Raw genomic sequence first — 23,315 nt, 5'->3', positions numbered from 1 at the left:
CTCGTTTTATTCAGCTCTAGACGTTAATATCCCTTGTCCATGCTGGGTGTGGTGTGCACGTGGGTCCAGCCCAGTCGCAGCCTGGGGAGAGCCCATGTGGTGGACTTAGGGGAAAAGAAACTTGGGGTTATGGCCCCAATACACAGATAGGTAAACTGAAGCCAGGGGAGGAGCAGAGATGTGCCCGACATCACCCAACGAGCTAGGCACTGCGCTGCCCTCCTTGCCGCAGGCTGGGGTCCTGGAGACGCAGCTGGACTCTGACCGCGCGCCGCCGCCGGCGCCCGTAGCTGTGGGGGTCTTGAGGTTTGCGGCCAGCCTTCCCCGAGAGCTCCTTGGTGGAGGCAGAGCGGAGCCAGTATATGATCTCTGACAGGCGGTGTGTCTGGCACGTGCCCAGGGAACAGAGGCGCCCGCGCTGCTGGGAGACCTGCTGCCGGGTCCGCCTGGGGATGGAGCGTGGGAGGAGACAGGGTTCAAACAGTCCGCTCAAGAAATGGGGCTCTGTGGGGGGGGGGGGGGACCCAGAACTCCAAGACTGGCGGGGCGCGTTTCCTGATCCACTTCCCAATCCGCCGAAGCGGAAAACCGCCTAGAGAGGGCGCACGCCCCTCGCGGTCTCCCTCCCGCTCAGATCCCGCTGCCACCGGCGTTTCTCACCTGCCCGCGGAGTCCGGGTCCCCCAGGACGGAGGAAGCGAGGAGCAACAGCAGGAAGATGTGGTCGGTCATCGTGGGGGGTGGGGCGGGCCGGGGTCCGAGAAACCGGTGGGTGAAGCCGCTCCTCCGGAGGTGCAGCCCCGCCCCCTTCCTGGGCTTAGAAAATGCCCTCTGAGCGCCCGCTTTAGCGCGAGGAATCAGGGCGCCCCCACTTCTCGGGCCGGGAAAACTGAGGCCAAGAGCCACAGCACGCCAGAAGAGCAGGATTAGGACCCGGATGTCCACCTCCTGCACTGCGGCCACGCACGCAGCCCTCACGGGTCTCGCCTCGGTGCTATCTATGCCCCGGGAAGCCTCGGGAGACGCGACCCCTTTAAGGCGGAGGGAGGAGGGGCGGAGCAGCTGACACCTGCAGGTGGCGACGCGGCTTCGGGCTTTCTGGAAAGGCTGGGGGAGGGGAAGAGCTAGGCTGCTTAGACGCGACCCCACCGACTAGCACAGACGTCTCAGAGGACAGGCGACTTCCGGAGAGAGGGCTGGGCGACGTGGGACATTGGCAATTGGGGCAGGTGGTAAACAGAGCCACCTGAAGTTGTGGAGGGAGTCTGGGCCCCAACACCATCCTGGTAGAGATGTAGACAGGTGTGGGGGGCCGGCAGGCCTAGCACCCCAGCTGTACTGAAGCAGCTGTAGGAGGGCCACGGAGAGGAGACCTGGGGTACCAGCAGCTCTGCACAAGGCCTTTGGAAAGGGCAGGCACGTGGAGAGACCATGTCAAGACAGCCCCTGGGCATCTGTGAAGGCTAGTGGGGCCTCTGTGCGCATTTCTGTAAATTGGGGCAGAAGTTGGGAACCCCCCAAACTCCAGTTGGGTTGGGGAAGCAGGCACCACCCCTGCCAAAGAACTCTATTCCCCCCCCACACACACCACCCCCCCAGGACTCAGTTTCCCCAGGTGGAGAGGGCAGGGCAGTAGTCACTGTCAGTCAGACCTGGTTTGGCCTTGGAGAGTCCTGGACAGAAAAAAACAGCCAGAGGAACAATGTGTGTGATGGGAGAAGGCAGGAGGGCTTTCTGGGAAACTTAAAGGCCAGCTGTGCTGGGAACCCACACTCTAACCCTCCCCCAGCCCAGCAGGGCAGCTGGGAGCAGGAGTCTGGCCCAGTGGGGACAAAAGGGAACAGGACCTCCGGAGGCATGAGAGAGGGGGGTGGGGGGCACAGTCCCAGAGAGCGGAGTGAGCTGAGGGCCCAGGTGGGACAAAGACTTGAGAGCAGCGCCGGGGAAAGGTAGCAAGACCCAGAGACACAGACGTGACAGAGACCAGCAGCCACCAGCTGGCGCTGTCCCCACGGTCCGGGTGGCTGGCTTCTCCGCATCTGCGGACAGAACCCTGACCCCACTTGGCCCCCAGGAAGCTGAGCCATCCCAGCTGAGGATTTATTGGCATAAATGCAACCATATAAAAACATAAGTTATGAAAAACACAGTCACGATGTGCCCCCCCCACCCCCGCCCCGGCCCAGGCCCCTAAAACCCCCTTCTGTGGGAGGGAGGGAGAGGAAGGGGGAGCCCCGAAATCGTCTAAGAACGCCGCAGCCCCTGGGCCCTTGCAGGGCCGGCCGGCCGGGGTGGGAGAACCCGGGCGCCACCTCAGCGCATCCGGTAGTCGGTGGAGCAGGACAGCTCGCACAGCTGGCCTTTGAAATCCAGGTCAATGGTGAAGTCCAGGTCACGCTGTGGGGAGAGTGCAGGCGTGAGGAGGGACCTGGGACAGGGCAGGCAGACACACAGGGCAGTGGCGGTGGGGGGTAAGGGCAGCCAGCCAAGCCTGCCTGCGGTGCCACTGGCCCCCCCCAGCTGCCTACACACCCTCCCTGGAGACCCCGCATTGCTGGTCCCATGCCCTGCATCAGTCTTGAACCCTGTCTGACTCCCCATGAGAAGCTCTGCATGACATCCTGGAACGCAGGCAACCCCCTGCCTTGGTTTGGGGTGGGGGGGGGGACAGGGGGCAGAGGTCAGTTGCTGTCTCTTGCATCATAAAATGTCCTCCATCAAAACCATCCCCATCAGCAAAAGTTATTTCTTCCTTCTTTTACAAGCAGCAAAGTCCTCTCCTGCACCCGCAAACTTCCTCCTCTCAAAAAACTCTGGTCCCACCCCACCGCCCCCACTTCCTCTCCTCCAAGGCTTCCTGGAGGCCAACCCTCCTGGGCCCTCTGGCCCCCCCCCCCCCCCCACACTCACTGGAAAAGCTGGAGCAAAGCCACCCACGACCTCACTGCCCTTCGCACCCCTGGCTCCCAGCTTCCTCCTCCCTCTCTGGGTCTCTTTCAGTTTCCAGTTTGGGTTTTCTCCACCTCTGCACTGACACCCGGGGCTGGACCCCTCTTTGCTGTGGGGGGATTCTTAGCTAGTGCACCGCAGATGGAGGAGCTCCCCCGCCTCTACCCACTAGAGGCCAGCAGTGCCCTTTTCTCAGCTCTGACACCCAAAATGTCTCCAGACAATGACGTGTGTGTGTCGGGGGGAGCAAAATCATCCCTGGTTGAGAACAGCGGCTTAAACCGGCTCTCATCTCCCTGACTTAGAAAGCGGGCGCCACCTTGGGGTGCTCCCCTCCATCCAAGCTCCCCACCCCCACACCGTGCAGCCTCACAGGCCACCCCGCTGACATTTCCAGCCCAGACCACACCGCTCGACACGTGTCCCCCCCTCACACTGGCGCCCCTGACTTTGCCCCAGACCTGCTTTCCAGCCACGTCTCAGCTGATAGCAGCTGGGTCCTGCCAGGTGCTCAGGAGAAAAAAGCAGGGGAAGAAACAGCCCTCCTTTCCTTCCTCACCCCCATACCTGGGGGAGGATATCCTGTCAGCTCTCCCTCGAGCCCCGACCCCACCTGCTCCAACACATGCCAGCCCCTTTCCCAGCTGGCATTTACCACGTGACTGTCCCGTGTCTAGAACATGAGCGGCAGGAGGGCAGGGGTTCAGCCTGAACACGGCTGGGGCCCCAGGGCCCCCTGGTTTCTAGTAGGTGCTCAATGAAATTGTGGTCCATAGACAGACCCCGGGGGGCCCCACAGAGATGCGTCCAGAGCGGAGTGTAGCCGGGCCGGCTGGCGGGCTTGGTGCTGAGGGCCCAGAACAGGGAGAGGCGCCCCTGACCCCACCTCCCCCCCACCGGATCCCCCAGAGCCTCACGTTGTTCTTGGCATTGGGCCGCATGCCAATGGTGCCGAATATCTCCTCTCCCGTCTTCACCGTCAGGTAGTCCTCCATGTAGAACACTGTCTGCTTCCAGTGTGTGTACGGGGACTCGGGGCCTGGTGGGGGAGGTGGGTCAACCGGACCCACTCGCCTCCGGCCCCCTACCGTCCCTCTGCCCGGACCCTCCCACCCTCCAGTGACTTCTGACTGAGCGGTGACTGTGGCCCCCCCACCCTTATCAAGTCTGGGAGGGGCTGTTTCACGGGTGGGGAAACGGAGGCACTGCACGCTCAGGCTGGCTGGCAGAGCTGGCGTCAGAACCCTGGTCCTCAGTGTCCCCGTGGCCCCCTCTGGCCACTCTTGTCGCATGCCCCACTGTCCCTGGGCCCCCGCCGCCCCGGGGCCCTGCCTCACTGGTGGAGAAGCCAGTCCTCTTGTGGCAGCGGGTGAACTCAATGTTGAAGTAGGCCACCAGCGCGTGCACGTAGTCGTTCCGCTTCACTTGCAGGCAGAAGGGGGACGTGAAGGTCAAGTCTTCCACCTTGACCGTGTAGATGTCCACCTCCTGAGGGACAAGTCTCGTGAGTCCCACTCCCCGACCTCCGGCCCAGCAGGCAAACCTGGGGGGGCCCTGTTGGATCCCCTGTTCCCTGCTCTCCGGACATCAACCCCGAGACAGTTCGACCTCCTAGAATGACTACTGCTGCTTGGAGACCCGCCTGTTGTCCACTCTCCACTGCCTGCACCCTGCCCTGGGCCACCAGCCCCCCTCCGCTGTGGAGTATCTTAACAGGGCTCCCTGGCTCCCACCCTCTCCCCCCACATCTCTTACCTCACGTATCAGCCAGTGTGACAGTTTAAAAACAGATCATGTCACATCCCTGCTTAAAAGCCTTTGACTGCTCCCCAGTGCACTCAGAGCAATGAGTCCTGACAGGGCACTGACTCAGGCCAGGGCGGCTCACCTGGTCAAGGCGTCTGCCCCACCACCTCCCTCTACAAACTCCCTCCTGCACCCAGTTTTGCCTGCCGTGAGCATCCCCGCAAGATGTGATACTGGGGGTCGGCAGGGGGGACCTCGAAAACTGATGGCTGCCGGCATTCTTTACCAGGGACCCGTGTGTGTATAAACTCGCTTGCGGCCCTGGGGCTTCCTGCAGTTGGTGGCCCTGCCTAGGGTCTCAGCTGCCTGCCTCGGGTTGACATGCCCTCTGGAACGTGTGACCCCGGGGCAGGGCCAGCCCACGTCACTTCCTTGTTCTGGAACACGGCGGTGCCTGGCTCACAAAGCTTTTTAAATGAAGTAGCTTCTCCAGACGTCTAGTGCCACCTCCAGCAGACATGTCAGGCTCCCAAGACCTCAGGCAAGCAAGCGCTCTGGGCCCTGAGGTCCCACGCATGGGCCAGGTGCCGGCCTTTCTCGGACTGACCCTGCAGGACACCCAGCCACCCCACCCCCTCACCTTTATGAGGCAGGCGTTGGTGACCAGCTGCTTGGGGTCAACCACATCCACCAGTGGCTCCTTGATGGCCACGTCTTTGATGCAAGACATGTCAAAGCCGTACACGTTCTCCCACCCTGGGGAGGAGGCGGGAAGGAGGGATGAGCCCGAGGGGGCACCTGGCCCCAAGCCCGCCCCACCCTGCAAGTTCCTCGGGCCCTGAGCGCACAGTGGATCTTGTAGTCTTTGTACTGCCGGTCCTCGATGGCCGTCACGTACAGCGTGGCTCGGTCTGGGAAGATGAGGCCGTCGGGCGCCTGCAGAGTGCAGAGGAGCAGGGCAAGGGCATGAAGGACGGGGGGCCTTGGCAATGCTGTCCCTGAACCTTGCCCGTTTTGTCTATTTATGCACCACCCTTGGCCCCACCCTGGTCTGAGCTACCAACATTTCCCACGTGGACTCCTGCAGCGGGCCCCTCTCTGGTCCCCAGCCTCAGCCCCCGGTTTACTCCCCAGATGGCTGCCTGATGGCTCCCAGGAGCACCTAAGACCCTGTCCTTCAGAGGTCCCGAGGGATCCTCAGAACCATCCCCCCGCCCCCACTCCTCTGAGGAGTAAAGCAAAGTCTCTCGGGTCCACGAGGCCCTGCGAGATCTGCACAGGCCCCTCCACCCCTCATTTCCAACTCTACCTCCCAGTGCTCCTCCAGATCTTCATTCCACTACAGCTTCCCCACTGCTCAACACACAGCAAGCACACTCCTACCCCAGGACCTCTGCACTGGCCGAAATCCTCTGCCCAGCGTGCCATTTCCCTCAGGTCCCATGCAGCTCCTTCCCATCCTCTGTTCAGGTCTCAGTCACCTCCCCTGGGAGGCCTGCTCTGACCTGAACACCTGGGACCACAGCCCCCTCATTCCTCCCCAGCCCTCTGCCCTGCTACGGTTCTCTTCCCAGCACCGACTCTCTCCTGACACTGTACCACCTCCCTGTCCCTATCTAGCTTCCAGTACTGGGTCCCCTCCGTCTTGGCTGTGGGCCTCCTAACATCTGTGTAGGCGATGTATTCAATACTCTGTACTCAGGCCCCACTGTGGGAAATGCTTGGCGTGGCTTCCCTTTTCGGCCTGGACCCTGACACGTGCTCCACAGCTGAAGGACCGCAGCCTGCGTGAGCTGCTCCCACCCCGCCGGGTGCCTCACCAGCCACTGGTCTCGGGCGTAGAGCACGGTGTTGAGCATCGACTCGTAGAAGAGGCAGTAGCCCATCCACTCGCTGATGATGATGTCCACCTTCTCCACCGGAAGCTCCACCTCCTCCACCTTCCCCTTGATGATGGTCACCACTGCGGGGCAGACAAGGGCGCGTGCCGCCAGCCCTGAGGGGACCCCTCTGCTCACCTCCCCTGGGGGGCCACGGGGGGTGGCCCAGGGCCTGAGGACCCTGCTGGGGCGGCCCTTGTGTTCTCAAGGAGGGGCTGGGGGCTGCACTGGGGCATCTTCAAAGAACTCTGTGAGCGGAAGCCACGCCCTGTGAACTTGGTCTTAAAATGCACTCATCATGGGATATTTTTAAGGCAGGAGCAGAAACTTCATGTGGATTAGGTATTAAGTGAAAGGCGGCCACCCCCTTGCCCGGCATACACGCCACGTCCGTGGGGAACCTGGTGCTAAACCATCTGTAGATGACCTGCTTCTGGGCTGGGCTTTCCTACACAGCAGAGCAGCTCTCTTGCTCCGATCTATTGCAAGTCAGCCCTTGACACAAGGGTTTGTTTGTTTGCTTGTTTTTTAAAAAATTAAAAAAAAAAAAAAAAATCTGCCACTAACAGCTATGGTCATGATTTTTTTTTCCTGGCTGCACTGTGCAGCTTGTGGACTCTTAGTTCCCTGACCAGGGATCGAACCCAGGCTGAAGCAGTGAAAGCGCTGAGTCCTAACCACTGGACCACAAGGGAATTCCCATAGTCATGTTTTTTAAATGGCCTCATCTATTAGGGACACACACAGCAGGATTTATACAGTTTGAATCTGCTTCAAAAGGAGATATTTAAAGCTGAGTGATGGGTACTTGGGGATTCATTATACTAGTTTCTTTTTTTTTTTAAATTCCTTCAGCTTCTAGAATGCCAAAAGCCCTCACATCTGGAAAACCCACTATCTTCCATGGTTCTCTGTCCCTCAAAGCTTGCAGGTGGGAAGGGCAATTTGGCAATATCTGCCCAACTTCCTCCCATTTTTGACCCATGCGATCCTACTTTTATGAGCTGACCTCACAGATATACGAACATGGTTAAGAAAGCTGGTATACGTGCAGACAGATGACGGTGGCCATCAAAAAGCAAGATCCTCTCAACATGAAAGGTGTTAAACTTCACAAAAAGCACATGAAAAAAGCAAAGGGCAAAAGACTTGTATGTATGAAATGCTATCTGTGTCAAAAAACAGCATGTGAATTTGCTCATAGGTATGGATTTCTTTGGAAGGGAACACTGACTGCATTCAGAGAAGGGTGGCTGAGAGGCGGGTAGGAGACTTCTTACCAAGGGCCTTCAGATGCTATCACTCACTGAAAAAACTAAAGACTGCCTCCTGCCCCTCCCCCCCTTTTTTAAAGACGGAGGCACTAAGCTTGCGCTTTGACACTCAGATTCTAAGACGGCTCATCAGGTGGTAGGTTCTGATAAGCTGGGTTCTTGCGCTGTCGGCAGCCTACAGCCCATGGGGGAGGAACGCCTGAATGTGAGTTCAGTGGCCCCCATCCCCTTGCCAAGGGCCCTGGGGAAGCTGGGATCACCCACTCCCTCCCCACAAACCCATTCTCTTCCTGGGCTCACCGTGGTCTAACTTGTTGGCTTTGACGATCTTCACCGCGTAATCAGAGATGCTGGAACACTCGATCTGGGGGCCCAGGAAAAAGGGAGGGTGAGCGCCCTCCAGTCCTACCCTCAGTCCCATCCCCCTCCACCCAATTCCTGAGCCCCAAGGGGCCCCCTTTCCATCCCCAGGCCCGCCCGGCCACCTGGGACACTCACCCCGATGACCTTGCGGGCCCCAGCCTTGGCAGCGAACATACAGAGGATCCCTGTGCCGGAGCCCACGTCCAGCACCACCTTGTCTTTGAAAAGGTGCCGGTTGTGAAACATGGAGTTTCGGTATGTGAGGGTGCGGACCTCATCTTTCAGCATTTCCTGGTGGGGGTGGGGTACAAAGATATCATGAGGGGGCTTGCATCCCCAAGTGGAAAACAGGGTGCCCTGGCCTCCCACACACAGACTTGCTTTAGTCTCCTTGGAACAAGTCATTGCCCTTCCACACGCCTCAGTTTCCCTATGTGTAAAATCAGACTGGATGGACAGAACTCTCATCTCAGCCGGGTTCTACCATTGCTGCCTAAGCCCCTGCGAGCCTTGGCTTTAATAAGTCCTCAGTAAGTTAATGCCACTGAACCGCACACGTGAAAATGCCATATTTTGTTATGTATATTTTATAAGAATTAAAAAAAGAAAAGAGAAAAAAGAAAAATCTCCACAATTCCACCCCAGCTGCTTTCTGAGACCTCAGCCTCCATCACGTGCAACAGGATCGAGAAGCCCTCGGCACACTGGGCATGAGCTGCTGGGGGACAATCCCGCTGCCGGTCACTAGAGGGCGGTAGAGACCGGCAGGCCGAGACCTCCGGCTGAAGTCTCAGGCACACATGCGCGGCGCTCCCACCCCAGCCTCCCAAGAGGGGCCGGATGAGCGCCAGGCTAACAACCTCTGTCTCCAAGGCAACGGCTGGGAGAGGCGACCCCCGGAGCAAGAGCCTCGCAGGCGCAGGGGGGCGGCCGGCTGCCACGGAAGGCAGTGCGCATGCGTTGGAAATTAAGATCCAGCCCTCCCAAACATTAACCCCCTAAAGATTCACCAGCCTTAGGAGCCGAGTGCCCATACTCACCTCGTGGATGCCGAAGTGAGCATAGGAGTCAAAGTAGTAATCTTTGGACGTCATGTCCTCAGCGTTGGGCTTCTCGCTGCTTTCCGCCTGGCCACAGGAGACCTGAGGCCACAGGGAGGGACAGGATGGGAGCAGGGGTCAAATCTGGGGGCTCGTCAGACTTAAACCTCCAAGTGCCTACTTCTCCCTGGAGTACAGAACCACCCCCCACCCCCAAACCATACTATGCCAACCTTACAGCCCCCCGCCTGCCATCTTGCCTCTCCCGGGAACCCCCAAACCTAACAACCCCATTTTCCTCTTCCAGGACCCCCCCGCCCCCCCATCCAGGAGAGCACCCCCCCAATACCTCAGCCACGCCTACCATCTCTCCAGTCTCTCTGCCCCCGTCTCTAGCTCAGCCCACAGCTGGGGAGGGAAGGGGAGGGGAAGGCGGAACAAGGGCAGACACAGGAAAGGACAAAGAGGGGCTGGAAATGGAGTTAAGGAAGTAGCCACAGTGTTGGGGGAGGCCAGATGGGGGCCACAAACCTGGAGGGAGTTTGAACTAGTGTTTCGGGGGCACAGGGTAAACTGGTTTGAAGCAGGAGGGATCATGGTTAAGACCATTAGAAAGGGCCTGATGTGTGACAAGATATGTATGTGTGGGGAAGGGTCTCACAAAAGGATATTTACTTCTTCAAGAGGCGGCTGGAGGCTCATCCCATTAGCCAAGGTGGCTACAAAATTCTAGGAGAGAGTAACAGGGAGAAAGGATTAGCTACTGGGAGTGGCTAGGGGAGGGCCAGGCCAGGGAACCCTGGCTCTTGGGGGAGAAGAAGGTGTTTCCTACAGTTTTGCTTTTCTTTTATCGGGAGTGATGGCAGACAGAACAAGTAAAGAGGCAAGGCTGTTTTTAAAGGGAGGGGGGAGGAGAATTGGGGGGAGAAGGGAGGGGGTTCTATCCCAGCTGTGGCTGGAGAGATGGTGGCCTACCTCCACACTGCTCCTCTCTGGCCAAGCACCAGATCACACACACCTCCCCACACACACCTCCCCCATCCAGGCCAGAGGAACTGGCACCCGCTGGGCACACAGGCACCGCCAGCTGTCACTCCCCCTCATCATCTAATCCCCCCAGATTAGGTGACACTTCCTGACACAAACCCCCATCCTGGGGTGCCATGAGTAGCTGGGGGAGGGGGGCTGGCAGGGTGTACCCACTGGGCACCTGCCACCTCTGCAAACCAGTCCCTCGTCTGAGAGGATTCCAGAAAGGAGGTGTGGCACACAGGCACCCCCACCAGAGCTGGCACCTCGGCCGTTAGCTCCTGCCTTGGACTCAAGGAGTCCCAAACAAAACCTGTGACAGCCAACCTCCTAGATTACCCTCTGCCCAGGAGGGTAGAATCCCAGGGAGGAGGCCAGACCCTGGACTCTCAAGCCCACCTACCCCCCATTCAAACAACCATCCTAGGCCCTTAAACCCCCCAGGTGTGGGGCCAAGTCCTGGGGCAGCCTCTGGGGAAGATATTTCCTCCACCCACACAGGCCCTGGTCCAGGAGAGAGCCGAGCAGGGTAGGAGTCATTGGAGTGACCCTTGGAGGCTGCCCCCCAAGGTATGCATCTTGGGAGCTGACCTCCCATTCCAAGAGACTGCTACCAGCTAAGGGGTAAGAGTACGGAGGCCCCGTCAGATTAGAGCACTTCCAGATGTAACCACCGTCCAGGCTCCAAGAAGCGTGAAATCACAGACATGACCCCTGGGCTCCAAGCCCCACCTCTATGCTCCCAAGCCAGTGAATGACGCGGATAAAGAAGGGCGGCTGGTGAGGGGATTTCCCACCGGGGCGCATTTCTCAACACCACCGATACCACCGCCAGAGCGCCCAGAGCGCTTGAAACGCAGCACCGGAACCAGCCCCACAAGGCTGCACGAGAATCAAACCTCACGGGACACCATTTCAGGCAACCAGGCTCAGGACCCTCAAATAGGGCTTCAGGGAGGGGGAGGTCAACTCCCACCCTCACAAATGCCCCAGGGAGAGAAAGGGCTCCAGAAGGGGGTAAAGTTCGCTGTCTCCATTCCCTCACATCCTCTTCCAAGTACAGATTCTCCCTCCCCTCGCCCTGGAGGGCTTCGACAGGGAGGTGGGCTTTGGGACACGCCCCATGAAAAAGACGTCCCTCCCACACACCCAGAAATGGCCACAAGGGGGTGCACGGCACCTAATCGGGAAGAATCTCCTTCAGCTAGATGCCCCCCCCACCAACCAGAGGGAGGTCACAGGGGCATACCCCATCCCCCCAGCTCCCAAAGGGGGTAGAATTCAGGGACAGGGAACTGGGGATGGAAGGGGGCCTGGAGGGAATCAGTTCTTCGTCTTCCTACAATCCCAACCCGAGAGTGCACGAAACCTGGACGGATGCCTAAGCAGATACCCTGGTACCGGGAAGGGACCAGGGTCGAGGGTCGAGATACACTGCCCCTCCCAGGAGACTCTTCACTTCGCGGATGTCCCCAAGTAAGTCCCAACCCGAGGTGCCTGTCACGATCCCCAGGGAGGAGGGCAGGGGGCCTCGGAGGAAGGGTCGGAGCCTCCTCCCCGCCCCCCCGGGGCGCCCCTCCCCCGGCCGGGGGCGGGGCCTTTGTCCCGCACGTGGAACCCGCCGGGCCAGCGGGCACGGCACACCCCCTCCCCACCCACAGCGCCGCGGCCACGTGGGGGCCAGGCCGGAAGCACCCCCAGCCCTCCTCCATGTGGGAGGGGGCAGGAGACCCTCGGTTCGTCGTGGTGCCTCAGGCCCCCGAAAGCTAGGGAACCCGCACTTCAAACGGCATCTCCGAATCCGGAGCATGCGGCGCCCCCTCCGCACGGCGGGGAGCCTTCAGCCCCAGTCCTGCGACTCAGAGCCCCTTCCCCACGACGGAGGCATAAAACACCGACCTCCAAACCGCCCCCCTTCCCCGGCGGCCCTCCAGGCGCTCACCTCCATGATGCAGTTCGCGGCCTCGGCTGCCGCCATCTTCACCCGCGCCTACTCCTCCTCCGGCCGCCGAGAACCCCCCCTTCTCCGCACTCCCCCGGGAACCGCCTTATACCTGAGGGTCCACGGCCCGCCTACAGCGACCCCGCCAGGAGATCTCATTGGCAATAGAAGAGACCCGTCTGGGAATACCGTTTAGCAATTGGGTGAAGAAGACGTCCATCAAAGTCTAGGGGCCCGCCCAGTCTGGCGTGCCGAACCCCGCCCCCTTAAGTCGACCAGGATGGGAAAGACTGCCCGTCTGTCGCAAGAAGTGCGACTGATGATTGGGCAAAAGCTACAGGGAGTTCCCGCCCCTTCCCCCCCAGCACCGCCTCAAAGCTTCCCGGCGGACCCCGCGCCAAGCGGACATCTTGAAATAGAGCTGTCTATCACCGAAATGACCCGCCTCTTAATAGCTGCTATTGGTTTCTCAAAGATGTGACGTCACGAGGCTTTTCACCAGCCTCCGCCAAGCGGCTGGCCTCAAGGAAAACAAGGCGATTGGCCCAAAAGAAAGGAAGGCAGGGCTTTAGCCTCCAGCGATTGGCTCAAACGAACTGTCACTCATCGTCCCTTCGGTGGCTTTTCCCAGTCTGTGGGGAATCCAGGAGGAGCGAGGGTGCTTGTGCCCATTTTCCTGAAGGAAAACTGAAGCAATGAGAGGCCCAAAGAGCGGGAGGTCATGTCCGGGGTCCCAGGGCAAATCAGGAATAGGACAAAGGCGTCGAGGCATTGAACCCCTAGTCCTCTACTTAATTGTTCCAAGTTTTTTAAATCCAGTGACCCAACTCAAGCCACTTGGCTCTTCCTAAGTCCCATCCCTGTTGGGAATACCCACCCCCTTCGTCTGGCCAACTCCTGTAGTCGGTCAGGGCACAGCTTAGTCGCCACCTCCTCCAGGAAGCTTTCCTGGACCTGCGGAAAGTTACTAGTTGAATAAAGATGAATGCAACTTGTGGAATGTATCCATCACCCAGAAAGTTCCTTCACGACACTTTCTAGTCAACACCTCCCCCACCCAACTCCAGAAGCAATCACTTTCTGTTTTGTGTCATGATAGTGTAGCTTTTCCGTTTCTAAAATTTCGTATAAATGGAATTATGCAGTATATGCTCTTTTGTGTCTGTCTTCTTTTGCTCAGCATGAGGTGTTTGAGATTTGTTCATGTTGCCTGTAACAGCTGTTCAATCCTTATCGCTGAGGAGTATTCCATTGTATGGATGGATCACATTTTTCTGTTGATAGACATCTGGGTGGTTTTCAGATTAGGGGTGTTATGAATGAAGTGGCTATGAACGGTCATGTCCGAGTCTTTCTGTGAACGTACACTTTCACTTCTCTTAAGTGAACCTAGGAACACAAGGCTGGGTCGTACACTAGGTGTATGGGGTTTTTGTTTTGTTTTTGTTTCTTTTATTGGCTGCACTGGGTCTTCGTTGCTATGCGTTGGCTTTCTGTAGTTGCGGAGAGCGGGGGCTACTTTTCATTGCAGAGCGCAGGCTTATTGCGGTGTCTTCTCTTGTTGAGGAGCATGGGCTCTAGGCACGCGGGGCTTCAGGAGTTGGGCACGTGGGCTCTAGAGCGCAGGCTCAGTAGTTGTGGCGCCGGGGCTTAGTTGCTCTGTGGCACGTGGGATCTTCCCGGAGGAGGGCTCGAACTTGTGTCCCCTCCGTTGATTCCTAGCCACCGCGTCACCAGGGAAGCCCTGTTTTGTTTTTGTTTTGTTTGGTTCGTTTTTTGGCCCTGCCACGTGGCATTGAACCTGTGCCCCTTGCAGAGGAGGTGCAGAGTCTTAACCAATGGGCCGCCAGAGAAGTCCCCTAGGTACATGTTAAACTTTATAAGAAACTGCCCCAAAGTTTCCCATGGTGTTTTACCATTTTGTATTCCCATCAGTGATGCATGAGAGTTCTAGGTGCTCCACATCCGCTCCAGCACTTCATAAAATCAGTCTGTAATTTTAACCACTTTTGTAGGTATGAAGATACTATCTCCTAGTTGTGACTTGCATTGCCCTGACCGCCAATGTTGTTCGCATCTTTTCATGTGCTTGTTGGACATTTGTATATTTTTTTTGTCACATCTGCTGGTCTTTTGCCTGTTTTTACAAACGGTGTTATTTTCTTATTCATAAATTGTAAATGTTCTCTATAGATTCTGGATACAGGTCTCTGTCAGGTATATCTACTTTAAATTTTTCTCCCAATCTGTTACCTGTCTTTTCATTTTCTTAACGTCATCTGTTGAAAAGCAGAGAGTTTTTCATTTAGATGAATTCCAATTAATCAGTTAACTGAGCCCACATCTTGACGCTTACATTGTATGTTGTACAGGTCTTTTTTTTCTTTCCCCTTTTCTATTTCTCCAAATGTTTCAGCAGGGGTTTTGTTTTTTTACCTCCCCCCCCCCTAATTTCCAAGTATTTTAACCCAATCGATTTTGCTCTTTGTTGCTATGAAGAATGAAAAATTGTAACAAACTCTCTACAACACTAGGGAATAAGCTAATGTCATTGGGTATAGAGTACAGGGGAGAGGTCTGAGCTGGAGGCAAAACTGGGGGAGCCGTCAGCATCAATTTCTGCATCTTTCAAGATGGCAGCCACATGGGACAGCTGAGCAATGGACCATGGCAAGTCTCACCTGGGATGTGCTATGGCTGTAAAACACACACCAGATACTGAAAACTTCATGTAAAAAAAAAAGAATCGGGGGCTTCCTAGGTGGCACAGTGGTTAAGAATCCGCCTGCCAATGCAGAGGTCACGGGTTCGATCCCAGCTCCAGGAAGATCCCACATGCTGTGGGAGCAACTAAGCCCGTGTGCCAAAAAAAAAAAAAAAAAAAGAATCTGTAATATATCCCTAATATTTCTTATGTTGATTACATGTTGAAATGATTCTATTTTGGATAAATGGGATAAATAAAAATTATTAAAATTAATTTACCTGTTACTTTTTACTTTGCTTTAATGGGGCGACTAGTGTAGTGTATTCTAAATAACACATCTGGCTCATATGATATTTCTGTTGGCCATTGCTGCACTAGGTCACAGACCACAGAATGGACAAGATCACCGGGGAGTTGGTGTGATTAGAAGTGTGGTTAGAAGACCTGAGTCAAATTAGAGAGTCAAGTGTCCACAAGCTGTGATGGTAGAAACTTATATCTCTGGCTAAACTGGAAACTGGTCCTTCCTTCAAATGAGAATTCGGGCAACACATCAAAGTAGGATCAGCTCCTGTGCCTGGTCCCCAATATAAATCACAGAGGTTTGCACATGACATGACAGTTGCTGTAGATACTCCTGTGGTGGGCAGGATTCTAGGATGGCCGTTATGATCTCTGCCCCCTGGTGTTACATACCAAGGAGTAGGTTGGGTTATGTGACAAAGGAGATGGATGTCACACCCTTGATTAGGTGACTTTATATGGCAAGCGTGAAGGCATTTTGCGGATGGCATTAAGTCTTCAAACTGGTTAATTTTCAAAAAATATTTACTTATTTATTTGGCTGCACTGGGTCTTAGTTGCAGCACGTGGGACCTGGTTCCCTGATCAGGGATTGAACCTGAGCCCCCTGCATTGGGAGCGCAGAGTCTTAATTGCTGGGTCACCACGGAAGTCCCTCAAGTTGGTTAACTTTATTTTTTATTTTTTAATACATTTATTTATCTATTGGATGTGTTGGGTCTTTGTTGCTGTGCCCGGGCTTTTTCTAGTTGCAGTGAGTGGGGGCTACTCTTCATTGTGGTACACGGGCTTCTCAGTGCAGTGGCTTCTCTTGTTGTGGAACACGGGCTCTAGGTGCGCAGGCTTCAGTAGTTGCAGCACACAGGCTCAGTAGTTGTGGCTCACAGGCTCTGGAGCGGAGGCTCAGTAGTTGTGGCACACGAGCTTTGTTGCTCTGTGGCATGTGGGATCTTCCCGGACCAGGGAGCAAACCCATGTCCCCTGCATTGGCAGGCGGATTTGTAACCAGGGAAGTCCCTGGTTAATTTTAAATTAATCAAAAGGGAGATTTTTCTGGGTGGGCTTGACTTAATCAGGTGAGGCCACATTGATTCTCCTGCTAAAACCACATGCACTGGCAAGAGACCCCTGAGCCTCAGATGAGACAAGCTGAAACCTTGATAGTCACATCCTGAGCCCAGCACCCAGCTAAGCTGCACCCGCGCCCCTGACCCACAGAAAATGAGGTTGATAAATCTGTTATTGTAAGCTGCTAAATGTATACGATTCATTACATGGCAATAACCAATCCACCTCCAAACGTCATTCCTGCTCTACTTAGAAATCATGGTTATGAGACCCACCCGAGGTGTTTTTAATTAACGTGTTAATGAGGAGGCATGCCTATTATTATACCACTAATTTTTATATTAATCTTGAAAGCTTTATTTCCACATACACTTGATTCTTATTATTTGTGCTAGTTACGTCCTATAAAGTTGCTGCGAACACTGAATTGGCGCACACTGAGCCATTGATCCTGGGGGAGATAGAGGGTCTGGTTCCCACGAGGGTCTTTTCACAACATTTTTGCTAACCCATCAAAATATAATTAGGTTTTCTGTGTGTTTTCTGTTTAAAGACACACTAATATATAGTTGGTGCATTCCATTGATCTCACAGCCAACAGTCCTATCACAAAAATTATCTACAACAAAGCTTATCTAATTGAGGCACGTTGCAGCCTTAGTGCAGTTAGGAATCCTAGCCAGCACTTCAGCACTATGCCTGGGGCCCTTTGAAACAGCAAAATCACCACAAAAAGCACAGAAATGTGAAAAATGTGGCACTAAATAGACTGTGGAAAGGACGCTTGTATAGAGTGTGAGAGCCGAAACAAGAAGGCAGTGTTGCCTCGCCTGACCTGAGCTGAAAGGTGTCCATCGGGCAAGTCAGAGCCTTTGCTATTCTGAGCACACGCATGCCTGTCATCGACTGTGTAGGCACGTGAGTATTAGTTTGGGGACTACAAATAAATGTTCGTGAGTGGGCAAATCAGAAAATAGGGAATCCGCGAATACTGAGGCTTGCCTGTAATTGGCTTCCTTTGTAATCTTGTACGTTTCATTTTAGGCATTTACAAACATAATTTGGTGAAGGGGGTGATAGCCCTAAAAAGGTGGAAAATCTCTGGCAGACAGGTAGATGAGGAGAAACCAGCAAAAATGGCTCAGAAGGAGCAGTATGGAGAGAAAGATGAGAAGAAGGTGGTGTTCTGGATGTCTCGTGAAGGAAGATCATAGGTTTCTTCTAGAAATAGCTAGAAAGACTCTAGGACCATCAACACAAGATTACCTGGAATAAATAAATCATGCAATGGAGAAACATATAATTAGCTGGAATCATATTTACAGGTATCCTCAAATATGCTGTGTATTTAGGTGACAGGGTAGGTGCTCCAAATAAATATTTCTAGAATGAAAGAATTGGTTCTTTCCTCAATTTATAAACCAGAGAGGTCTCCGAACCAAATCTCCCCTACTTAGTAGTTTAGTTCTTGAGTGAAACAACAAATCATTAAATACTTGGAAAAGTTTTTAATGTGAAAACATTTTAAACTTTTTTTTTTTTGGCAAAAACAGAGAGGGTGGGCACCACCCCATAGCCCTGAGTGGAGAAAGGCTTAGAAAAAGAGTGCAGGGACATGAGGCCCAATCTTGTAGCAGCTTCTCAGGAAGAGCTCAGTCCAGGGGTAAGTTCAAGTCCACAGGTGAACCTGCCAGGATGCCCTCCTGGAAGGGAAAAGTGGCAGAACCCCGTGAGCAGAGAGGCGTCCTCCACTCACAGTGGCATCCACACCAGCCCGGTGAGAGCAGAGATGGGGAAGGTAAGGAATCAGCGGGGGAAGGGGAAGGAGACCCAGAGAGAGGCGGACAGGCATGAGGGATGGAGACCCCAAGAAAGGATCAGAGACCCGAGGTGGACAGGAACAGAGTCCTGGCGGGGGGGAGGGGGGGCGGGGGGGCGGAACAGAGCCCCAGAGGTGGCTGGACAGAGACTCTAAGAATGGGAACAAACTGAGTCCTGGGGCTTTAATGATAAAGACCTAATTCCAATCCCCCACGCTGCATAAGGGAATTTCCCTCAGTCTCCATAAAACAAGGATAATAATTGAATCCCATAAGGTTGTTGTGGGATTTCGATGGGATCATTCCACTAAAGTCCTTGGCTGAGTACCTGGCCAAGCTTACCTGTTATCGTTCCTTAAAAAATAAAATGATTTTACAAATAAACCAGCTTCTGTGCTGAGCTCCAGACACGAACATCCACTGTCCTGTCATCACCTTGCTTTGATGCCTCAAGGGTCTCTCTACCTTAACTGGGCCACCTCTGATCACCTCTGACTCTTCCCCAAACCTGCTCCCCACCTTCCCCTCCACTCTGCTCTCCCTGATCTCAGAGGACATCAGATGTAGCCCTGCAGCTGCTCAGGTCAGCATCTTCGGCATCATCCTTGACTCCTGTCCCCCAGTCAGTCTCCCCATCCACTCCATGAGCAAAGTCTGTCAAGTCTGCCTCCACATTAAATCCAGAATTCTCTACTACCCTGATCCTGGTCTGACCAACCCTCATCTCCCTGGACCAGCGCTTGTCACCCCCCTCGGGCTCCCTCCTGCCGCCCTTGCCCCCTCAGTATTCCCCATACGGCCGCCAGAGGGAGCCCGTGACACCCAAGTCAGCTTGCATCCCTCTTCTACTCAGAGCCCTGCAAGGACTCCAGGCTCACTCAGAGTCAGAGTGCAAGTTCTTACCATGACCACAAGGCCTAAAGCCTTGCACAATCTCGCCACCCCTCCTGCTTTTCTCTCCCCATCACTTACCCTGCTCCAGCCCTACTGGCTGTCTCTCTGCTCCTCAAACACACCTAGCCAGCTCCTGCCAGTCTATGAAGCAATGCTTACATTCTGAGAGCCTGGTAATGATGAGGCAGGTAAGTGAGATGGTGCCCATTGAGCAGCGTGAGACTGGTGTTCAGGGAGACAGGGACAGTTGCCAAGGTCACAAAGCCAGTACACAGGAGCCCAATCCAGCTCTGAGCCCAGCACTGGATTTAAAGCAGTGAGTAAGCAAGGTAAGGGGGGAGAGTGTGGAGGCGGCTGCGACTTTAAATGGGGATCAGGGAAGGCCTCGTGGTCGGTGATACCTGAGCAGAGGGGCAGAGGAAGCAAGGCAGGGGGATACTGGGCAGAGGGCATTCCCGCAGGCAGCGTTGCACAGGCAGTCACCGGATAGTCACACCAACAAATGCCAAGTACTTACAAGGATGATCCCATTTTAATCCTCGTAATAACCCGCTGAGGTGGGTACTACAATTCTCCTCCCTTTACGGATGAGGAAACTTGCCTCTGACTCATAACTGTCAGTGTGTATCAGAGTGGTTTAAGCTGGGCGTAGCGTCTGCACTGATCAGTGCAGTGCCTGGTGTTCAGTAGGTGCTCAATAAACACAGAACGGATGAATGGTGGAGCTGGGAGAACACCCGTGATGTCTGAAAGGAAGCCTAAGAGCTCCCCCCCCCTCCGCCACCCCCCATACACACACACACACAATTACAGTTAGGCAAAGAGAAGCCCAGAGAGGCTTTGGTAGCTCACCCAGCCCCCGTGGGCCTGGATCCAGGGTGCGAAGCTGTGCACATGCTCTACACTGAGTCCGGCCAGGGCGCCCCCCAGCCCGGCCACGCGCCGGCTCAGCTCCATGGCCAGGGCCAGGCGGGCCAGAGGCTCCGGGGAAGGCGGTGGGGGCCCAGGGCACGGCAAGGAGGGGCGTGCTTGGCTTGGGCGAGGGCTGCCCTCCCGGCTGGAGAAGAGCTCCACTAGGCGGCTGAAGGAACCTGCGGAGAGGCGGGCCAGCTTGCGCTGCAGGACAGGGTCTGAGGCTAGCTGCGGGCCGGGGATGGGAAGAGACAGGGTCCACCTCAGTCACACCCTCGTAGCCAGCCAATAGGAAGCTGGGAGGCGTGGCTTCAAGCTTGGTCTAGATGCTGACGCTGTAAGCCACGCCCCTATCCAGCATATCTGCCAATCACAAACAAGACTACTATAAGATCTCGGCCAAACTACTCCCAGAAAGCTGGCCTAGAACCAGAGAAGCCAAGCCACACCCTTGCCAAGGCCTCGACAGCCAGTCGGAGCCAAGTCCTACATTAGCTGTGTTTTAGCATGCTAATATTCTAGACATGCCCCTGTGGGCTTCTCCCAGAGCCCCGGAGGCCAAGCCAGTGCCAACAGCAACCGTGTCTTCTACCCTACAATGAATATGATAAAGCCATACACATTGCCCATCTCCTGACCCAGCCAGGTTCCAGGACGGAGTCACAAGCCCCACTCCCTCTGGCAGTCCATTTCCCCCCAAGTTCTAAGCCCCGCCCCTATTATTCAATCAGGGCTTCAGAGTTTAGACAGCTGTCTTCAAACTAGCCCCTCCCCACTTCCCCATCACCATGCATTCTCTTCTTCATCTGGTCCCAAACTCTTTCCTAGAACAGTTTCTGGTGGCCACACCCTGCTTCCTTTAGGCCACGCCCCTCTAATATCAAAGAGTGTCACTAGTTTAAGGTAATATCCTGACTTACCTGTCACTCACCCCTTCACTGAAGCCTTGTCCCACCTTCTCCCCACCTGACCATCCAATGAGAATGCAGATACCAAAGCTTCAGGTCCCAGCACGGAACCCTGCCACGATTCCTATCCTAGCTAAGAGATGGAACAGACCACCCATCACCTTCTGGTTGATGACTTCTGCCTCCTCCTCCAGCAAGGCCACCAGCTTTCGTAGCAGGGCTTCCTTCTCTGTGGGTGCGGGACCCTGTAATTCTGGGGGGCAGAAGAGAATTTGGCTGGGGGCAGAATCCCAGCGATCCTTCTACCCTCATTCTTCTCCAGGGCCCTTCTGCACCTCACCTGGGCTAGGTGGGGATTTTAGTTGTTCTTGGACCAGCTGTTCCAGCCGCTGGGCCACCAAGGCGTAGAAATCTGGAGTAGCTGGGCCTGGTATGAAAACAGCCAATGATGGGTCTTCAGGACATCAGGAACTTAGGGATTCTCTCCTCCCAACCACCTTGCCAGGTAGCAATGATTTCCATTTCACAATGAGATAAACTGAGGCCCATGAACAACCCTGGTAAAAGACCCTTGTACTCTTCCCCAGATTGAACTTTGAGGTGAATGAAATGTTTGAGCCGAACTGGACCTTGAAGATTATCCCATCTAAGGATGGCAAATACATGGCACTCCAGCTATTACCACTCTATCCCTTGCCCATCTCAAGCAACAACTCGTCACAGAACTCTTCTTCCCAGCTGTGAAATCCTCTTCAAGCGAGCCCTCCTAATAGCCATTCCTAGTCTGTCCAGGATCACATGAGAAGCAACCTACTCGTTACTCTTGATCAAGTCCAACACCCACTCCCCCTCATTCCTACGTTGCTACTGGAGAAAAGGATTCATGGAACCAAAACAGCCAGGGAACTGTGACTGGAAATCAGGTTTCCTGACTCCCTATTGGGGTTACTGGTGGCTACAAAAGTCTTAGGGGCAAGGAAGCACATGTGGAAAGACAGAGAGAAAAAACGGAAAGGCACCAAAATCCCTCCTGAAGCCCGCTCACAGAAGAGATAGATAGTAATCCAACTGAAGACTGGGGGTGAGGGTAGGGGCTGGAGACCCCCCGCAGCTACCCCCTTAGCTGAGTGATCTTGAACGAGTTCCTTATCCTCTCTATGCTTTAAGAATCACAGCTGCCAGTTCTTGGGTGATTGAGGGCAATCTCTTACCAGGCTCTGAACCATAGCAGGGCCGGAGAGGCAGGGAGCAAGGCCGAGGGGACTCAGGGGGAACTGCTCCTCGCCCCAGGGAGCAGGGAAGACATCTTCGAAGGCGGCTCAGGAAGTCTGTTGGCTCCTCCTGGGCAGGGCTCCTAGGGAAGGGAACCTCAGAGAGTGATCCCAAAGGCCTTTTGCAAGCAGTCCCTTTGTCCTCCCACTGAGGGCCTTCCCTGCAACCCCCAGGACAAGGAGTGGAGCCAGATATAAAGGGGGGGCGGGGGAGGAGACAGACCGAGTTGGAGAGGGGCCAACCCCAAATGCAGTTCCCTGAGGGATGAGGGCAACTCCTCTTACCTGGCTGGGGTCGGAATAGGAGACCCCGCAGCCTCACCCCGCCTTAGGAAGGCAGCTAAGACCCTCAGCGTGTCCTCCCGGAGCCCCAGCTCTTCCGAGCCGGCCATGGGGGCACCTGTGAGAGAGGGAGCTGGAGGATGGGCTCCAGGGGTTCAGCGGGAAGTGGAGGCTAGGCGCCTAAATTCCCAGTCCGCCAGGACTCATGAGTCCCCAAAGAGAGAAGGGGCTGAGGGTCTGGATTCCCAGATTCTTTACAGGAATTGGGGTCTGGGGGCCCAGACGCTAAAGTCTCCAGAGGGAGAAGAGGGATGAGGAGGAAGACACCTTGATCCTGGGAGAGGAGAAGGCTGGGGATCCGGATTCTTGGGTCTAAGGGAGAAGGTACTGGGGGCCTGGACTCTCGAGTTTTCGAAGGGAGCTAGAGGTCTGAACTCTTGAGTCTAAGAGAGAAGGGGGCTGGGGCCTCAGACCTCTAAATCCCCGAGGGAGAAGGGGGCTTGGGACTCTGATTTCTTGATTCTTAAGGTAGATGCCAAGCTACTCAAGTTTGTAGAGGATCGGGAACTACCAATCCCAGCAGGCTTCATAGCAAACATTCCCCTTCGTCCGTTACTTGTTCGCCGCGCAGCCTGCTGGGAGGTGTAGTTCTACTCTCTGAGGCTAGAATTTGGGGGGACCCAGCACGCTTGGATGTCGGAGAAGCGGGACTGAGTTGCCCGCTCCTGGATCCCAGACCCCTCTTCTTCCCTCCTCACCTAGCCGTCGCTAACGTCCCGCTCACCTGGTCCCGGGGCCCGCCGCCGCCACCTCCTCCACTGAACTTGTATAAACTTTCTTTTCTTAGTTCAACTTTCCCGCGCCTGCGCACTGGGCAGGGTTGGTGACGGCCCAAACGTAGAGGGGCCGAGCGTTGGATCCCGCCTAA

General features: G+C 55.3%; 3 protein-coding genes across 7 annotated transcripts; all 3 read right to left on the bottom strand.

Moving 5' to 3' along the window:
- Positions 1 to 27: 27 nt before the first annotated feature.
- ADM5 (adrenomedullin 5 (putative)) lies at positions 28 to 856 on the bottom strand. The gene is made up of 2 exons (XM_057710971.1): positions 661 to 856; positions 28 to 446 (listed from the first exon to the last, which is right to left on the bottom strand). Exons 1-2 carry the CDS (start codon positions 729 to 731, stop codon positions 203 to 205), a joined length of 315 nt encoding a protein of 104 aa, XP_057566954.1. The 5' UTR covers positions 732 to 856; the 3' UTR covers positions 28 to 202.
- Positions 857 to 2,087: 1,231 nt separating this feature from the next.
- Positions 2,088 to 12,456, bottom strand: PRMT1 (protein arginine methyltransferase 1). 3 transcript variants are annotated; one of them, XM_057710965.1, is made up of 11 exons: positions 12,223 to 12,456; positions 9,927 to 9,980; positions 9,252 to 9,353; positions 8,347 to 8,502; positions 8,149 to 8,212; positions 6,515 to 6,657; positions 5,543 to 5,630; positions 5,335 to 5,450; positions 4,286 to 4,436; positions 3,866 to 3,987; positions 2,088 to 2,396 (listed from the first exon to the last, which is right to left on the bottom strand). In XM_057710965.1, the coding sequence occupies exons 1-11, from the start codon at positions 12,256 to 12,258 to the stop codon at positions 2,313 to 2,315; spliced, it is 1,116 nt and encodes a 371-aa protein (XP_057566948.1). In that variant the 5' UTR covers positions 12,259 to 12,456; the 3' UTR covers positions 2,088 to 2,312. The 3 variants fall into 3 exon arrangements, with proteins under 3 accessions (XP_057566948.1, XP_057566949.1, XP_057566950.1); XM_057710966.1 differs by lacking the exon at positions 9,927 to 9,980; XM_057710967.1 differs by lacking the exons at positions 9,927 to 9,980; positions 12,223 to 12,456 and adding an exon at positions 9,616 to 9,635.
- Positions 12,457 to 12,610: 154 nt separating this feature from the next.
- Positions 12,611 to 23,270, bottom strand: BCL2L12 (BCL2 like 12). Of its 3 annotated transcripts, none has more exons than XM_057710969.1 (7): positions 23,172 to 23,270; positions 22,391 to 22,505; positions 22,046 to 22,188; positions 21,175 to 21,261; positions 20,996 to 21,087; positions 19,867 to 20,154; positions 12,611 to 14,501 (listed from the first exon to the last, which is right to left on the bottom strand). In XM_057710969.1, exons 2-7 carry the CDS (start codon positions 22,495 to 22,497, stop codon positions 14,484 to 14,486), a joined length of 735 nt encoding a protein of 244 aa, XP_057566952.1. In that variant the 5' UTR covers positions 22,498 to 22,505; positions 23,172 to 23,270; the 3' UTR covers positions 12,611 to 14,483. The 3 variants fall into 3 exon arrangements, with proteins under 3 accessions (XP_057566952.1, XP_057566951.1, XP_057566953.1); XM_057710968.1 differs by lacking the exon at positions 12,611 to 14,501 and adding an exon at positions 17,796 to 18,003; XM_057710970.1 differs by lacking the exons at positions 12,611 to 14,501; positions 19,867 to 20,154 and adding an exon at positions 17,796 to 18,003.
- Between the last annotated feature and the right edge of the window lie 45 nt (positions 23,271 to 23,315).

Source organism: Hippopotamus amphibius, chromosome 16 (genome assembly GCF_030028045.1).
Source record: "Hippopotamus amphibius kiboko isolate mHipAmp2 chromosome 16, mHipAmp2.hap2, whole genome shotgun sequence".
Lineage (NCBI taxonomy): Eukaryota > Metazoa > Chordata > Mammalia > Artiodactyla > Hippopotamidae > Hippopotamus > Hippopotamus amphibius.
The sequence above is the reverse complement of the archived record's forward strand: the minus strand, read 5'-3'. Positions and strand labels throughout refer to the sequence as shown.

What these genes read in the sequence shown, in the direction of transcription:
- ADM5 (XM_057710971.1), bottom strand. Translation starts at nt 731, where the DNA reads ATGACCGACCACATCTTCCTGCTGTTGCTCCTCGCTTCCTCCGTCCTG. An exon ending in GACCCGGACTCCGCGGGCAG is followed by an intron (nt 447 to 660) that starts GTGAGAAACGCC and finishes CTCCATCCCCAG; the next exon opens with GCGGACCCGGCAGCAGGTCT.
- PRMT1 (XM_057710965.1), bottom strand. Translation starts at nt 12,258, where the DNA reads ATGGCGGCAGCCGAGGCCGCGAACTGCATCATGGAG. An exon ending in TCCAGCCGCCTCTTGAAGAA is followed by an intron (nt 9,354 to 9,926) that starts GTAAATATCCTT and finishes CTGTGGCCTCAG; the next exon opens with GTCTCCTGTGGCCAGGCGGA. An exon ending in CCAACGCCTGCCTCATAAAG is followed by an intron (nt 4,437 to 5,334) that starts GTGAGGGGGTGG and finishes CTTGTCCCTCAG; the next exon opens with GAGGTGGACATCTACACGGT.
- BCL2L12 (XM_057710968.1), bottom strand. Translation starts at nt 22,497, where the DNA reads ATGGCCGGCTCGGAAGAGCTGGGGCTCCGGGAGGACACGCTGAGGGTC. An exon ending in CAGAAGTCATCAACCAGAAG is followed by an intron (nt 20,155 to 20,995) that starts GTGATGGGTGGT and finishes CCCGGCCCGCAG; the next exon opens with CTAGCCTCAGACCCTGTCCT. An exon ending in TCCAGGCCCACGGGGGCTGG is followed by an intron (nt 18,004 to 19,866) that starts GTGAGCTACCAA and finishes TTTCCCTTCCAG; the next exon opens with GAGGGCATCCTGGCAGGTTC.